At 35.0% G+C, this 18,128-nt stretch overlaps 1 protein-coding gene across 1 annotated transcript in view; it reads left to right on the top strand.

The window, feature by feature from the left end:
• CCDC178 (coiled-coil domain containing 178) overlaps positions 1–18,128 on the top strand; it is a 351,501-nt gene that overhangs the window by 206,036 nt on the left and 127,337 nt on the right. The window contains 1 exon segment of the mRNA XM_060172327.1: positions 5,702–5,851. Coding sequence (XP_060028310.1) covers positions 5,702–5,851 — 150 coding nt within the window.

Below are 18,128 nucleotides of genomic sequence, written 5' to 3'. Positions count from 1 at the left end.
GAAAAATAAGATTTCTAAATGTCTGCAAAACAAGTTATTGAACAAATAAATTATTGATAATAGGGGTAAAATTGATTAATAGATACCAACAATATACTTTTTGTTTTCTTCTGGTTCTGGCAAGAATCTATTCTTTCTAACCATGGAGCTAAAATGAGTGTGTTTTGTCTTGTGCAAGTATACATATATGCCAATAATTTCCAGAATAACCCTGGCAAGATTTGAAAAAACAAGAAACTATCCAAAGTAGATTATTACTAAGAAAATGGAGATGATATAGAGATGATTACAAAAGATTTTCTGTAAAAGTTAAGCATAATCACATCAAGGTAGGGCAGTTAGAATTGGAACTGGGTCAAAAGTAACAACTGTCTCATAATAAATAATCTTAAGAAGAATTTGGCCACTCTATCTTGTGGACTGTTGGTGATTAGTTTAGGGGTCCCTCTCGGCTGCGGGAGGAGAAAGACAGGAGAGCACATGTTTGCCCGCTCGTGAATAAAGATTAAATTGCGTTCTCAGCTCAGCCATGCGTCTCTGGTCGTCTCTGTTACCCGCCCGTGAAGCTAAACCAAATCTCCTGGCCGGGGAGAGTGCATAGCAACAGTGGCCTGGATCCAAACACCTGTATTCAGAGTAACCGAGGGTCTAGATGTCAAATTATAAATCAGCATGCTATAAATATAAATATAGATACTAGGTCTATTTTATTAACATTATTAAAGTATCTTCCAATTTATGATTTTTCTATGCATGTAAATGCAATGAAAATATTTTTGTCATAGCTCAAGAATGTTTAGAATTTTTTTTCTTGCAATCCCCTTTGCTATTAGTTTATCCTAAGTTAAAAAAATGCAGAATTGCGGGAGTCAGGCGGTTGCAGCGGGTTAAGCGCAGGTGGTGCAAAGCACAAGGACCAGAATAAGGATCCAGGTTCAAGCCCTGGGCTCTCCATCTGCAGGGGAGTTGCTTCACCTCTCCCCCTTCTGACTTCCCCTCCTCTCTCCATTTCTCTCTGTCTTATCCAACATCAACGACATCAGTAACAACAACAATAGTAACTACAACAACACTGAAAAACAACAAGGGCAGCAAAAGGGAAAATAAATAAATATAATTTTTTTTAAAAAAATGCAGAATTGCAGTAAAATAAGTACATCTGACCATATTTTTATAGTTCATAAATGCTTAGCTTTACTCTATTATATCTAGCCATAGAGTAGATTTAGGCTGGCCTAGCTGCTAGACCTAAATAAGTCATAGAATATGGAATCATACGAACTAAAAAACATGAGAAGTTATATGTTACCATTGTGCTTATTTTAAGTTACTGTATGGAGTCACTTTAGGGGGTGGGACTAATTTCTAATTTCCTTCAGCAGCCTATTTTATCTCTGTCTACTATAGGAAGACAGATACTTGTTAGAAATACACTAAGAACAAAGTAAACATGCTATGTCATCTGATTATGTCATGTGATTAGGTTTATGAAGAGAACACTGCTTAGTGTTAGAGTGCTGACTTGTGCTTTTGAATGGAGCACACTGAAGGACAGAGTGTGAAATCTAGAGCCAGTCTGCCACTTAGTATCTCCACCTAAGGTTTTCTATTTAATATTGTACAAGATGCATGGTATATAGCATACCTCATAATTTTAATTCATATTATATATGTATCTATATATAGATATAAAGATATATAGATATATTTGAGTACAGACTGAGAATAAAGAGAGATAGGGAAAGAAAGAGAGACATCTTCAGCACTGTTTCACCATCTGCGAAGCTTTCCTCCTGAAGGTAGGGAATTGGGACTTAAATGTGAGTCCTTGTGCACTGTAATGTGTGTGCTTATCTAAGTGTGCCACCTCCCAGCCCTCATATTCACTTTTATTAGTTCTCCCCCCACCCTCGTTATTTATGTAGCAGTATTTGGAAATGAAGCTTCCGGTTACACAGTAAACACAGTAAGTCACCATCTATATTCACCACTTACAAAGCTTTCCCCCTGTAGGTGGGGACCAGGGGCTCAAACCCAGGTCCTTGCACACTGTAATATGTGAGCTCAACCAGGTACACCACCACCCGGTCTCAGAAAAAATATATATATTTTTTGCGGATGGGAGAGAGAGAAGTTGAGAGGGGAGAGAAGATAGAGAGAAGGAGAGAAAGATAGACACCTGCAGACCTTCTTCACAGCCTTTGAAGCAACCCCCCTGCAAGGTGGGGAGCCGGGGACTCGACTGGGATACTTGCGCCGGTTCCTTGCGGTCTTACTATGTGCGCTTAACCTGATGCGCTACCGCCCAGACCCCCAGAAAAAATTGTTAAGATTTCATCTTTTCTTACAGTTGCATAGTAATCATATGTATATGTAATATTTTTAAAAGATTTATTTTATAATGAGAGAGAGAAAGCTCTCAAGACCAGACCAGAGTATGACTCTGGCATATGTGATGCCTGAAATCAGGGGATCAATTCTTAGAAGACCCAAATTCTACCAACTTCCAGTCCTCTATTCAGCCTTTATATCCATTTATCTGCCATTAGGAATTAGAATTGTTTCTGTATATTGGTCAAAAAATAGAAGAAGAAAAATCTGTAAAGAAAATAGAAAGTAATTAAAGAAATTTAAGAAGAAATAAGAAAATTTTTAAATTAATCACTTGAGGATTAAACTTGATTTATTTGGTTGTTCAAAACCTGGGCTGATTTTTTTTTTCAAATAGAAAGTTGCCAGGCAAAGACAGAAAGACAAGGAGACATCAGAGCACTGAACCCCCAATTAGTGTCATAGGGCCTAGGGCCTTGAATCTGACTTGCATGCATGACAAAGTAAACACCTTTCCAGGTGAGTTGTCTCATCAGTCTGAGGATTAAGTCTTAATTTTTGCAAAAAGACATCAAATAAGTATAGTCACCCTTTCTTTTCAAAAGTATCTTCACTAAAGAAAAAAATATTTAGATATGCTTTGTACTCCTCATAAAAGATTATTTTATATGATCTTAGGCAAATTTATTAAACAGAAGTTTTAAAATATTTGAAAATTTAAATCATTGTACCAGAAATAGGACAAGGGCATTTAAAATGATTCTCTCTTCATGATTTATACTTTTGAAGAACACCTATGACATAGTATTAGTCATAGCAGATCAATATAGATACCAGAGCTTGGTGAGAAATATGTTTGTTGACCTTAATATATCTCCAAATGTGCAAATACAAAAATATTTTACAGACAATTTTCTTCTGAACTACATTTACTCACTGTACATTCTTATATAGCAATTTCTTTTTAATAATTTACACTAAAGGTCTGATGTGGCAGCAGTTTCCCCGTAGACACATCTTTAATTGCTTTACAATGATTATATCATTATTTAATAACTATTATCATCATGATTAATTTGTATTTATGTTTTGGAAACTTACTGTTATTACAAATAATGTAGTGAATAAAATTTTAGCTTAGAATAAATTCCTGCAAGAGAAATTTAGTCTAACAGATTTGAAAAGACTGTTGATAAAATTTATTTAAAGGAGCCAGAGGGGATGAAAAAATTTTTTTGTTACCAGGGCTTCACTGACCCAGGCCAACTTTTTAAAATAGGGGAGACAGAGTGAGGGAGAGAGAGAGAGAGAGAGAGAGAGAGAGAGATGGAGAGAGAGAGACCAGCACCAAATATTCCCCCAGTATAACCGGGCTAGAACCTTGATAACATGCATGGCAAAAGCAGGCAGCTTCTTACATAGCTACCTACCTAATTTTATTAGGGCCTTAATGGTTCATAATATAGTTGCTGACACTTTGGAATATTTTTCCATCTTCCTAAAATGATAGGCATCTTCAAAACACTATCAACTCTAACCCACATCCATTTCCACTATCACGTACCATTACCCAATATCATCACCACCCCTCCCTTCTCTTTCTGCTCCAAAGTCCTTTGCTTTGATGCGGTGCACCACACCCAATCCACTCCTTTTTGTGTTTTTGCTTTATGTCCTTATTTCTTATGTTCCAACTATAAGTGAGATCATCTGGTATTTGTCCTTCTCTTTTTTGCTTATCTCACTTATCATGACTCCTTCAAATTCCATCCAAGATGAGGCAAAGGAGATGACTTCATTATTTTAAAAATATTTTTATTTAGAAAATGGAAATATTGACAAGACCATAGAATAAGAGGGGTACAATTCCACACAATTCCCACCACCAGAACTTTGTATCCCCACCCCCCCCTTGATAGCTTCCCTATTCTTTATCCCTCTGGGAACATGGACACAGGATCATGATGGGGTGCAGAAGGTCTGACTTCTGTAATTGCTTCCTGCTGAACATGGGCCTTGGCAGGTTGATCCATACTCCCAGCCTGTCTCTCTCTTTTCCTAGTGGATCAGGGCTCTGGGGAAGTGGGGCTCCAGGACACATTGGTGGGGTCATCTGCCCAGGGAAGTTGGGTTGGCGTCATGATAGCATTTGGAACCTGGTGGCTGAAAAATAGTTAAGATATAAAGCAGAATAAATTGTTGACTAATCATGAACCTAAAGGCAATGATATTGCAGATGAAGATTTGGGGTCTCCATTTTGGAAAAAGCTAGTAGGTCTATTTTAGGTATATTCCAAGGGGGCTATGACTTTACTAGTTTTTGCCTGAGTCTGATATCTAGTATGCAAGTGGACCCAAGTTGTTTTCTGGGGAGATGGTGTCATAGTTGGAAAAAGGACTAGAAACCTGTATCAGGGAAGAGAGTAGCTACCAAATATGGGAATAGTATATAAATATTGTTAACTATAAGCCCCATCAATTTGATCTGGGCCCATATTTAGCACAGGAACATATGTAACCTCTGCATCCTTATGGTTCTGAGGAATTTATCATTTTTAACTGTGGAATAGTATTTTATTGTGTATATATACCACAACTTTCTTAATCCACTTACCTTTATTGAAAAAATTTCTATGCCAGAAATGCTAAAAGGATCATCAATTAAACTGAATTCATGCATCTAATTTTAAATGATAGATATTCCTCATTTGAAATGAAAAAAAATGTTTCAAACCTTATATTCAGAGAGGTTTGTATTGAATTGCCATTTATTTACTTAATGTGGGCATGTTATAAAGTTCACAACTCCTCCCAAAAGCAGATTTAACCTTTAACATAGTTCAAATATACTGGTAAATAAATCAGCTTAGTTTTATGTGCATAAAGCCCTTCCTGTGTGCTTTTTTAATGTTGGGCTCCTTGCTTCCAGTCTTTTGTAGGAATAAACTAAGTATTTTGTGCAAGTGCCACCCTCTGAATTCCATCTTGGAGATGGAATTCTACACTTCCAAGTAGTTTCATCTTTTGGGTTCTCTTGTTTGAGAAAATGTAAAGGCTCTTGTAATCTAGATGAAATTTTCTGGGATGCTGAACAGGGCTTCCTAAAACTGTTACTTTCCAGGACATTATAGGAAGAAGTCTAGAAAAGAGAGGCACTAAAAGTCAGGTATATTGGTGAGCAATGGAAAATTCACATCAAAAGGGAAAGTAATTGACTCCAAAGTGGATATTGATATCAGGTGCAGCATGATTTTTGCTTTATATTCCTAAAACAAACGTGAAACTTTAAATTAACTCAATATAGGTTGCAACAACTCATAGATAAACCTAAATGACTTAGCTTTATGATATGTCTATATGTGTCTTCCAGAAAATACAAGATGATGCACTAGATGAAAATCTACGTTTAGCTCAAGAGTATCAGAGGTTACAGATGATTTTCTTAACAGAAAAGGACAACTATCTCAATCAGTACGACAGACAATTATCCCTTGATGCTTCCATTAGAGATGAGAAACAGGTATTACTTTCTCTTTTTTAAAAAGTAAGAATTTACTTGAGATATGCAATCTAAAAATCAGCATATGGTTAATCATAACTGTTCCAATATTATTTTTATTATTATTAACGTTGCCCTACAGGATATCAGTTTCAGAATGAGAGAGATCATAGGGGAAAATGAGCAAATATATATATATATATATATATATATATACATATATAGAGATAGATGATAGATAGATAGATAGATAGATAGATAGATAGATACAGAAGCAATAGCCAACCCATACCTGTGATCTTGGGAGAACTATTGCAGTTTCCATGGAAGGAATAGTGACACAGAATTCTGGTGGTGGGGATGGTGTGAAAGTATACCCCTGTTATTTTATAATTTTTTAAATGAATATTAAATCATTAATAAAAAATCAAACGCAAGGGAAAAGAAAGAGAGCAAGATATGTCTCAGGTGTCTGACATGACAGAGAGAGAGGGAAAGCTACCTCAGCACTGAGACCCGTTTCGATGTGGTAGAGGCTAGATTCGATGTGGTAGAGGCTATTTTACCTCAGGTACGGTGAAATAGGCACCTTCTCAACTGGCCTGTCTTGCAGCGAAACATACTTTCTTTATGTGAAGGTTTATTTTATATTTTCATCAACTTTGAAATTAACTTTTCAAAGTATATTATTTGAAGGATGAAGACATTTCATTACTAATCCACTATTTTATACTAATTTTATTCCAGTATGAATTGTGACCATGAACACCAAAGTTTTGTAGTTTATAAATTTAAATATATTACTATGGATTTATATTTAAACTCTATAGGTAACTTTCCCTACTAGGCCTCTAAATTTCCCTCATTATATATGTATTACAATTTTCTTTCTCTTTCTCTCTCTCTCTTCCCTTTTTTTTTTTTTTTTTGCCTCCAGGGTTCTCTTGGAGCTCTGTGCCAATACTACAGCACTATAGATCCACTGCTCCTGGTGGCCGTTTTTTCCTCTTTTATTGGATAGAATAAAGAAATTGAGAGGAGAGGAGATATAGCGAGGGAGAAAAATAGACACCTTCAGACCTGCTTCACTGCTCATGCTGGAACTCAGATTCTTGCATGGGTCCTTCTGCTTAATGCTATGTATGCTTGACTGGGTGCGCCACTGCCCTGCCCCCCCCCCCCCCATATTGCAATTTTCTTTCTATCTGTCTTTAAAATTTTTTTTTGGTCTTCACCAAGACTTTAACTTTCTGGGGTGATGTTTTTCTGATATAAAGAGAGAGACGGAGGGAGGAAAGGCACCACAGCATCTATGAACCAGACTCCTGGCCAAGCATGTGCACTATCCTAGTGAGTTATTTTGCCAGTCAGTTTCTTGTTAGTGGGACTCAGTTAAAACAAACAAACAAAAACAAAACAAAAAAACTTAGAGAATGAGTTGATCCTCTCCTCTCAACAAATCTTAATTTACATATGTCAAAACTAAGATTAAAAAAAAGTAAATAACTTTCCACGATCTCTGAGGTATCAACTGATAAAGCTTTCACTCAAATCCTAACCTTCTGTCTTTCCAACTTACCATATTAATGAGGAATAAAATCGTGAGTGACAAGAGGAGAAAAGGAATTATCAATATACTGGATGAAGAGGCTAAATAAATGGTTAAATAACATGATGGTAATTAAGATTTGTTCATGGAAAAAGCAATAACAAATAATGAAGAAATACCAATAGTTCCTTTAAAAATAATCTTGGATGCAGTGTTCTGACACTCCATGCAATGTTAGGAGTCAAGCTCAAGTCTTGATGTAAAGCATATACTTTATAGCTAAGTCACCTTCCAAGTCATCTTCCTACCCATATAGTTCCATATCTGGTCAAAGGAGAGAAAGATGTGTGTGTGTGTGTGTGTGTGTGTGTGTGTGTGTGTATGACAATATATGTTGTCATTTCCTAGAGTTCTTTGGCGATACATGACAAAAACATTAAGATCCTCCATAAATATTGAACTCATGCCTTTAAGAGAGATCTTTTAATATATTTCCGTGAAAACTACTAACAACTAAGTTGTCTTTATGTCATTTTCAAAATTAAAGGAAATAATGTTCCAAGATCTAGGGAGTAAGACAATGGTATGAGTAAACAATGGGACATACTAGGAAATGGGGTCTGTGTTTGTGATGTCCCCTCAAACGAGTCACTTTTAGCACACCTGTTTCAGGGAAACTTTCAAAGATTTATTTGTACTTCCAATCATTTTTCATTTCCATCCTTCAGCGATGGAGGTCATTAAGTGCAGGCTGCCCTTGTCAGTGTCATGTAGGATCAATTTGCTGCAATGGACAGAGAGGCCTTATTGATGCTGTTAAATCTGCCAGTGAGAAATCGTATGTCATTAGCGTCTAATGTACTGCTCACAGGAGGGAATTTGACCATCAAAACTGAGAAAACCCTTTAATGTTTGAGTCCATTGCCTTGACATCACAGCATTTCATATATATGTTTTAGTTCTTTGAACAGTTTAGTTTTAGGTAACAAAACACCATGCAACCTCTGATTCCCGTATTGAATTCCTTCATCAGATAAAATATATCTCACTCTTGGGAATGTTGTCTATCATATCTTGTTTTGGACTACTTCCCTTCTTCTTTTTACATTCCTTTCTTCATAGTAAATACATAATTTAATGTGCTTCTTATAAGGAAATATCCTCTATCCATAAATTATATATTTCCATGCCTCTCTGTACTTTTTAGACCTGATATGGCAAAGAAAGTGTTGTGGAGGAGTAATCATATTATATTTAGAAATAATGTCTCATTCTGTAACTTGATTTCATATGTACTTGAAACTAGAGTTTAGAAAGTAAGAATATTAATGTTGATGATAAAAGTATGTGTGGTATTTGCATATATTTTATACTTTGTGTTTTTGAAATCTGTAGTGATTGATTACTCCTTTTTTAAGTTCAGAAAATTATATTTATGAAATTATGAAAAATGCTATTTTCCTTATACATGGTTAACAAGAGGGTAGAGTCCTATCTAAAGTATCTCAGATCTCAGAATTTTAAATAGCACCAAACATAGATGAAGCAAAAAGCGGGTTTATATCTATATGAAGCTAAACATTTTATCTTTTTCAATAGACTCTTCCTAATATGTATATTTCATATTTTCTCATCCTAAAACCCATGAATATTTTTATGAAGTCACCATGTGTTTGTTTCACTTGCTTGTCCAAGTCCTTTCAAGTTTCGTAGTCCAATAAAGGCAGGCAGGCTAAGCAAACATGTTCAGTTGTCTGGAAATATTTCTTCTAAAACTCGTCACTTTTCCAATGATGATTCTGGTTGGAATGGACTACCTATTTAATTAATAGCTATTTAATTTCTTTATTTTTGTTTTTATTTGGATTTAATATTAATTTTCAAGAATATAAGTTAGTAGGGGTATAATTCCACACTGTTCCCACCCCCAAAGTTCTGTGTCTCCATCTCCTCCATTGTAAATGGCATTAGTCCTTTTAAAATCACAAATATAGGTTGACTTTATATCTATTACTATCTATCTATCTATCTATCTATCTATATTTTTGCCAATTATGTTTGTTTTTCTTTTTTTCTTAATTTTATATTTAATTTAATATAATATTATTATTGGATAGAGACAGCCAGAAATACAGAGGGAAGGGGGTGTTAGAGAGGGAGAGAGACAGAGAGACACCTGCAGCACTGCTTCACCACTCGCAAAGCTTTCCCCTTTACAGTTGGGGACCAGGGACTTGACCCAGGACCTTGCACATTGTAATAGGTGCACTCAAACAGGTGTGCCACCACCTGGAACTGCCAATTTCTTTCTATAGGCCAACTTTCACTTCCTTTCTAAATCACAACTACTCCTAAAACTACTTCCAAACATCCTTTTTTCTATCTGTCTATCTATCTATCTATCTATCTATCTATCTATCTATCTATCTACCTACCTATCTTAGATAAAAGAAGCAGTGCTTGACTTCCTCTGGTGTTTTCCAGATTCTCCTTCCTTTCAGTGATGGTATAAAAACAAGGTTCTCCTTGACAAATGCTTTGGATCTTGATAGAATGGGGATCCAGAGCCCTCTAGTAATCTTCTCTTATCATTTACCCCTCTGGGAGTCTAAGCCAAAATTATTTTGGGGGTGCAAAATTTGAGTTCTGGCCTCTGTGATTGCTTCTGCACCAGACATGGACATTGGCAGGTTAATCCATATCCCTAACCTATTTCTATCTATCCCTAGGGTATAGTGCTCTAGAGAGGTGAAGTTTCAGGACACATTGGTGAGGCCATCTGCCCAGGGAAATCAAAATGGAATCATAGTAGCATCTGCAACTTGGTTACTGAAAAGCAGTATGATATACAGTAGGACAAAATATTTAATAAACAGGAACGTAAAAGTAGAAATAGAGCAGATGAGAATAAGAACCTTATGGGGGGAAAGAAGCTAGGAAGTCTGTTTTATGTATGTCAACTAACAAGGAAGTGGGCTAAAAATACTGTCAGGGAAGATGGTGCCAGAGTTGAAAATAGAACTGTAAAGCCAGATTAGGGCAGAGAATAGCTCTCAAACTTGAAGAAAATATATAAATACAATTGCCTGTTTAGAACACCCATCTGACCCAGGTCCCATATATATTCTTATCTGTCATGGGAGCCTGTATAACATTGAAGTCCCTGTAAGACTGGAAGCTACTGAATTTCCCTATGGGTGTTTATGTTGGTTTTACAGCTCTGAAACTAGAACATGTTTAAGCTTTTAAGAGGTTCTTTAGTAATTTTTCCTGACTATAGGATATCTTTTTATGAATGAGGAATCCTAGGAATAGTGTCTCAGTCATTTGTCATATATGCTTTTAATTAAAAGAAAATGCAGTCTAGAAGACAACTGTCTTGACTTACATGCAAATATTACATTCAGTAGACTATAAGTGAAGATGTGCTATGTTTTCCAGAGATAATAGCTGAGGTGTAATAAAAGTAGTAATTCCCAAGACTGTGGCTAGATAGGTATTTCATTTCTAAGTGATAGGACTTAGTGAAGGAATTTTATAGGGGTATGCATCAGAGGGTCACTGGGTAACCATAGGGTTAACTTTGGGGCTTCACAAAATTTAAATATTGCTCATTTATTTATTTAGTCATTCAGCTACTCAAAAATGTGAAACCCCTTTATATTGACATTAATACAATAAAAAACAACTGACTATGTGACCTCATATCTGCTTCTATGTTAACTGATGGCTGTTAACCCGTGTCCAACAACTCTTTCATAGGACATAAGAACATCTCAATAGCATCTACTCTTTACTCATCGAAAGAAGAATCATGACATTTTGTCACTTACTTTCTGTTGTATAGGTCTCAATGGACAGTGTTTCCTTCTTAAGTTCTCAAAAATACCGTATCAAACATAGGTCTCATTAATACAATTCTCATCTCTTTTTCATCCATTTTCAAGCATGGCTTTCTTCTAATATTTTCTGATTTGGTGAAGAGTCAAAGTCAGAGTTATAGCAATAACAATTTTTTCCTAAAGAAACATGAAAACTACTTTAGTTCTCATTTTCATAAGTATTTTGTTTCTTTTTATATTACATATATTAAAATTAGGCTTCAGGCAATGATTTTTAAGTGCTTGATTCAGTATAGAAATAATGTCTTTGGCAGAAAAGCCATAAAACTGTTAATATTCTTTGCCCACAATAACTACTTCAAGACCCTGTCATTATGTCTGCCTCCATTTCTAAGGATGCAAGTATACATACACACTTGTACTAAAGGAGCAACTACTCTTCATGTACTGACAAGATCATGTTAAATTCCTGCTTTCCTCTTTGAAGAAACCTTAGTCAATATCTTAAGAGTTTTGTGATACTTATGACATGAGTAGATAGGTTGCTATCTACTATTTTGTCTCAGTAAATCTGCCTTCTAATGTCAAATGCTATGAAAGAAATACCAAATTTAGAATTTATTAGTATTAATTTCTGCTTAATACATTAGAAATTCCCATTTTCCTTGCATTAAACCAATACTTCAGTCTAGTAATAATCGTTATTAAATTATGGGCATGTATTTTTTTATGAAATTTGTGGAGATATTCCTTAGTAGAGTAGCATAACAGTTAAAAGCTTACTTGGGTTTCACCACTTTAAAAGTGATTCATTAAAAAAAAAAAGGGAGTCAGGTGGTAGGGCAGCGAGCGGGTTAAGCGCACGTGGCATAAAGCGCAAGGACCAGAGTAAGGATTCTGGTTCGAGCCCCCAGCTCCCCACCTGCAGGGGAGTTGTTTCACAGGCGGTGAAGCAGGTGTGCAGGTGTCTTTCTCTCCCCCTCTCTGTCTTCCCCTCCTCTATCCATTTCTCTCTGCCCTATCCACCAACAAAGACGACATCAATAACAACAACAATAATAACTACAACAACAATAAAAAAAACACAAGGGCAACAAAAGGGAAAATAAATAAATAAATTTTAAAAAACCCTTAAAATGATTCATAGATTTGCTGTATTAAAGATAATAATGGTGAATTTTTCTTACTTTTTTTTTTTTACATTACTGGTGCTTCCCTGCTGCAGTCCAACTTATTTTCAGATAGAAAGAGAGAGACAGAGACAGAGACACAGAAGGTAGGACACCACAGCACTGAAGCTTCCTTTATTGGTGTGGGAATCTAACTGAACTTGAGCCTGAGATGAGTGCATGGTGGTTCAAGGTATAAAGTCCAGGTGAGCTATTTTATTGGCCCTTACGGTAACAGTTTCTTAAACATGCCAGTCATTTTTCACTGAGGGTTATTTTATCTGGCAATGCCTGAGGTGGTTTTTGATTGTCACGCATGGGTGGAGTAAGGTGGAGGATGTTCCTATCATCTAATAGATAGAGACTGTTAAGCATCAATCCTTTCGCCAGCCCACACAGACACACAATAGAAAAAAGTTTGACTCAAAATATCAACAGAGCTAAAGGTAACAAACCCTGATTAAAGGAGTTTTAGGCATAGGAGTAGTGGTGATTTATAGCACATGTATGTAGTGCTGTGTATGGAAATAAAATGTGTAAATATATATACAATACAAAAGTACAAAAAAGTGAGCATTCATTTGTGTTTAATGTATAAAACAAGGTACAGTGTGAACAGTATATGCTTTTAACAAACATTACATATGCATATTACAATTCAGAAAAAAATCTTTTTATAAATGTGTTAACTCTATTAACCCTGAATTTTCCATTGTGGCTGTATCCCTCTCATCATTTGCAACTGTCCCTAACCTTTTTCTTCTTAGGGGAACTAGTTATAGTTTAAAGCATTTCTTTTGTTCAGTTATAGCTCAGAAAGTCTTGTTTTTATAGGAAACAAGTTCATATGACAGTAGACTCTACATTTGTAAAAATTTAATTATATATAATTCTAATGAATAAGAAATAGTAAAGTGTTCTTTATATTGTCTGTATAGCCCTTGAAAGCCTTGGATATTTTCAAATAAATAGGTAATTTCATAGAAATACATACAGATTTAGAGCTTTGACATTTTAATACCACAGTGAAGTTATTAAATGGAACTATTTTATCACTCAAATCACTTTTTAAAAATAACACTAAAACAAGTAAAATATTCATTGCATGTACCTCCTATGATAGGTGTGTTTTCTGCTAAGACTTGTCTAATGCATGACATACAACTGCAATTGATTCGCAATTCTGTGGGAGTTTCAGCATAGTGATTTTTTTTTAGTTAGCTACACATATGCATCACAATGACATAAACATTTGAAAAAAACTGCTGTTGTAATCATCTTTCCTCAAATCTATGAACTGTATCTTATAATAATTTATCAACATAAATATTAATATGTAAAATGCATATTCATATGCTTAAATGTTTTCTTTAAGTCATTTTGCTTTTCTTCAGAGTTTTACTTTCACTGAATGTGGAGAGGAGTAGCTGTGGACAGCCTATTGAATCCCTTTGAGTCTTTGAAAAATGAGAATCTTAAATTTCTTGCAAGATTTCTGTTAAAAAGAACATAGCAATTCTTAAAATTTAGGGAGGACTTACTATGTGCTAAGTAATACGGTTAACTTCATAATCAACCTTATAAAACATAGATGTATTTTAAGTCTAAAGCACCTCAAATAATTTTCTACATGCTATATTCTTCATGTAGAAATTATATATACTATTCTTATTACTCTTTATGTAAATATATAGGTCCCACATATGTACCTTACTTGTGCTAACTCATAGTGTGGCTGTGATATTTTTAGAAAGATCTCTAGTAAATAATAGGTACTAGGGAATTAATGTGGCCTGAAGGTATAAAGTAATTATGGAGAGAGGGAACAAAGTGTAGGGTAATAGTGATATTGCAATATCATTTAGAAAAAAACATACAAATGTTATAAAGACCATATAAGCAAACACCTTATTTCCAGGACAAACTGTAGTGTCTCTTCCTTTCTATGTCTCTACTGCTCTGTATCTCTCTCTCTCCTATATCTTGGAATAAAAAGGCTGTCCAGAGCCCCAAGAGATTAGACATATTCAAGGCCTAAAATATGAACTAATCTCCCATTCACAATAGTTGCAATAATGAAATTTTCTTAGAAATAACCTTAAATATGAAATTAACAATTAGTATCTTCATGGAGAAATATGTACACATTTATAAATGAAAAGAATGACAGTAACACTCCATGGTATGTTGATACTCAATATGCCATGGCTATACTGGTTTGGTGGGATCTGGATTCTTCATATTAGAATTTCAAAGTAAATCTTAACATCTTAAAAGAATTGTTTTTGTAAACTCATGTAATAATTCTACACAGGCTGGGGAGATAGCATAATGGTTATGCGGAAATTTTCATGCCTAAGGAACTAGATGTTCCAGGTTCAATCCCCCGTATCACCAGAGAGAGAACTGAACAGTACTCTGGGAAAAATATATATGACATATATGTGTCATATATATGTAATAATTCTATACTGATTGCTGAAATGGATAAGAAAATTATGATGATTACAGTGAGGTACATATATCCTAACTTATTGGGTTATTGGAAAAGTCATAATGCATAATTTTTATGGGAAAATGCTTCATGACTTTTCTGAAAGCTCAGTATCATGAAAGAAATAACAATGTTGCAATAAGCTGTAATGTAATATAAAAATGAGGGAAAGTTCAATAGTAGATTCACATGACTAATAATAAAAAGGCTGCCCAGAGCCCCAAGAGATTAGACATATTCAAGGCCTAAAATATGAACTAATCTCTTATTATATTCTAATATGACATACAACTTAGTGTAAAAATGTGGAAACTGGATTTTAATAATTTTAACAACATTGGCATGACCTACTAAATAAATGAATCGTAACTTCTGTCACAAAAAAGTGACAGATCCTCTGAAGAGTTAAATACAGAGTGTAGTTGAATATCTGAAAAAATTATCTGCGTAGCTAAAAGAAGGAAAATTTAAATTATAGAGTTGCTGACAAGAAATTTAAAACGTAAGTTTTAACATATGGAAAAATATTTCTAACAGCTGTGATAATCGTGAAGTTAATTTATTTATTACATTGAATGCTATTCTAAATTAAAAGATCATATATTTGACAGCAAAATGGGAAACATTCAAAGAAGGTATTCCTTTCATATGAATTACCTTTATATTTTTAAATTTTTATTAGTAACTTGATAGTGGTTTACAAAACTATAAGGTCAACCAAGAAATAAAAAGAGAGAAACATTTTTAGAAGCAAGTAATTGGTATTATAAAATCAAACATTCTACCACCAGATAGACATCATATTTTATAATCATAGCATTTAGTTTGTATAAGGAAACACTGAAAATGACATTTCCATGATTGATGAAATTATATTTTGAAATGCTCCCATAAAGAAAAATAAATAACAATATATATTAAAAATCTAAATGTCTGCATATCTTTTTTTTCTCTAGATAATACTGCCTATAAGTACACACATGTAGTTTTCAACAAAGATCTGTTAGTACAATAATTCAAGTCCCAGGGATATAGTGAAGCTGTAGCACACAGAACTTGAATGTGAGAATTATCAGATTTCATCCCTGGCATCACCAGTAGTCAGAGCTCAGTGGTGTTCTGGCCCAAATATATTATGTATATGGATTAAAGAGATATTACATTATAGATTGGAGCCACACATAGTCATATTCTGTTGCTTATTGAGTATGATTTTTGGCAACTCATTTCCACTTCCACTTCTAGGCCTCTGTTTTCTTATCTATAAAGTAAGATTATTAGCATAAGCAACTCATATGCTTTCTCTTACTATTAGTGTCTTCATTTACTTTTCTTGTTGTCATCCTTGTTGGATAGGACAGACAGAAATGGATAAAGGAGGGGAAGACAGAGAGGACGAGAGATAGACACCTGCAGACCTGCTTCACCGCTTGTGAAGCGACTCCCCTGCAGGTGGGGAGCCTAGGGCTGGAACCAGGATCCTTATGCCAACCCTTGCGCTTTGCACCACTTGCACTTAACCTGCAGTGCTACCACCCGACTCCCTACTATTAGTGTCTCTGTAGCCCTTAAAACTGTGTTTGGTATATCATAGGTAAATATAAGATAGAATAGAATAGAATAGAATAGAATAGAATAGAATAGAATAGAATAGAATAGAATAGAATAGAATAGAATAGAATAGAATAGAAAGATAGATAGATAGATAGGTAGATAGATAGAATAGATAGGTAGGTAGGTAGATGGGAGATACATGATAGGACATTTGCTGTTATTAAATTATATTATACAACACAGTTCACAATGTTTTTAGTAGATATAAACAAAAGATTAAAACTGGTATTATCATCAGAAAGAGGGCACTGAGTTAAGTGCACAGAGTACTAAGTTCCAGGACCCACTCAGGATCCAGGTTTGAGCCCCCGACTCCCCACCTACAGGAGTGATGCTTCAAAAGGGGTGAAGGAGATCTGCAGATGTCTTTCTCCTTCTCTATCTCCCCCTCTTCTCTCAATTTCTCTGTCATATTCAGTAAAATAGAAAAAAAAAAGAAGGCTGCCAGGAGCAATGGATTCATAGTGCCAGACTGAGCCCCAGATATAATGATATAACCCTGGAAGCAAATATATACATATATATATATATAATTATTATTGAAGTATTAGTTACTGTGACAATGGGAATCTTTAAAAGACCTGGTACCAGGCAGTAGCATACTTGATATAGCATGCAATCACAATGCACAGAAGACTCAGATTTAAGCCCCTAGTCCCCATCTACAGAGGGAAAGCATTGAAGCAGTGCTGCCTCTCTCTCTCCCTCCCTTCTTTTTTAAAATATTTATTTATTTATTCTTTTTTTGCCCTTGTTGTTTTATTGTTGTTATTATTGGTATCGTCATTGTTGGATAGGTTAGAGAGAAATGGAGAAGACAGAGAGGGGGAGGGAAAGATAGACAGCTTCAGACCTGCTTCACAGCTTGTGAAGTGACTCCCCTACAGGTGGGGAGCCAGGGGCTTGAACCGGGATGGTTATGCTGGTCCTTGTGCTTGGTGCCACGTGTGCTTAACCTGCTGCGCTACTGCCGGACTCCTTCTTTCTCCCTTTCTATATCCTCTTTCCCCCTTTCTCTCTCAGTCTTTGTCTCAATCCAAATAAATAAATAAATAACAGAATATTAAGAAAAAATAATTTAAAACATACCTGCATTAAAAATAAATTATGTGAAATCAAAACACACTGTAAAAACACCGCCTGCTAACCAACTAATCATCTCAATGGAAACACAGGCTGGGAGTATATATGGATTGACCTGCCAACACCCATGTTCAGTGGGGAAGCAATTACAGAAGTCAGACCTTCCACCTTCTTTACCCCATAATGACCCTGGGTCCATACTCCCAGAGGGATAAAAACATAGGAAAGGTATCAGTGGAGGGGATGGGATGGGATGGGATATGGAGTTCTGGTGGTGGGAATTATGTGGAGTTGTATTCCTCTTATCCTATGGTTTTTGTGTTTCCTTTTTTATAAATAAAAATTTAAACAATATATTTATAAAGAATTCACTGACTAAACTTTGACTATAACCCCCCCATAGGCTTGAGGAAGATTTCTTCAGTGTTTCCTTATATAAAATATATAATATAAATTATTGTAATAGTATTTTAATATGTGTGTGCAAATAAGAGCATTAAATATAAAGTATATTAAGCAGTTTAAGGATGATTCTATGCATGCTCAA

The sequence above is a fragment of the Erinaceus europaeus genome, chromosome 15 (assembly GCF_950295315.1).
Source record: "Erinaceus europaeus chromosome 15, mEriEur2.1, whole genome shotgun sequence".
Lineage (NCBI taxonomy): Eukaryota > Metazoa > Chordata > Mammalia > Eulipotyphla > Erinaceidae > Erinaceus > Erinaceus europaeus.
Note: the sequence above shows the minus strand (reverse complement) of the source record. Positions and strands in the feature narration are given on the sequence as shown.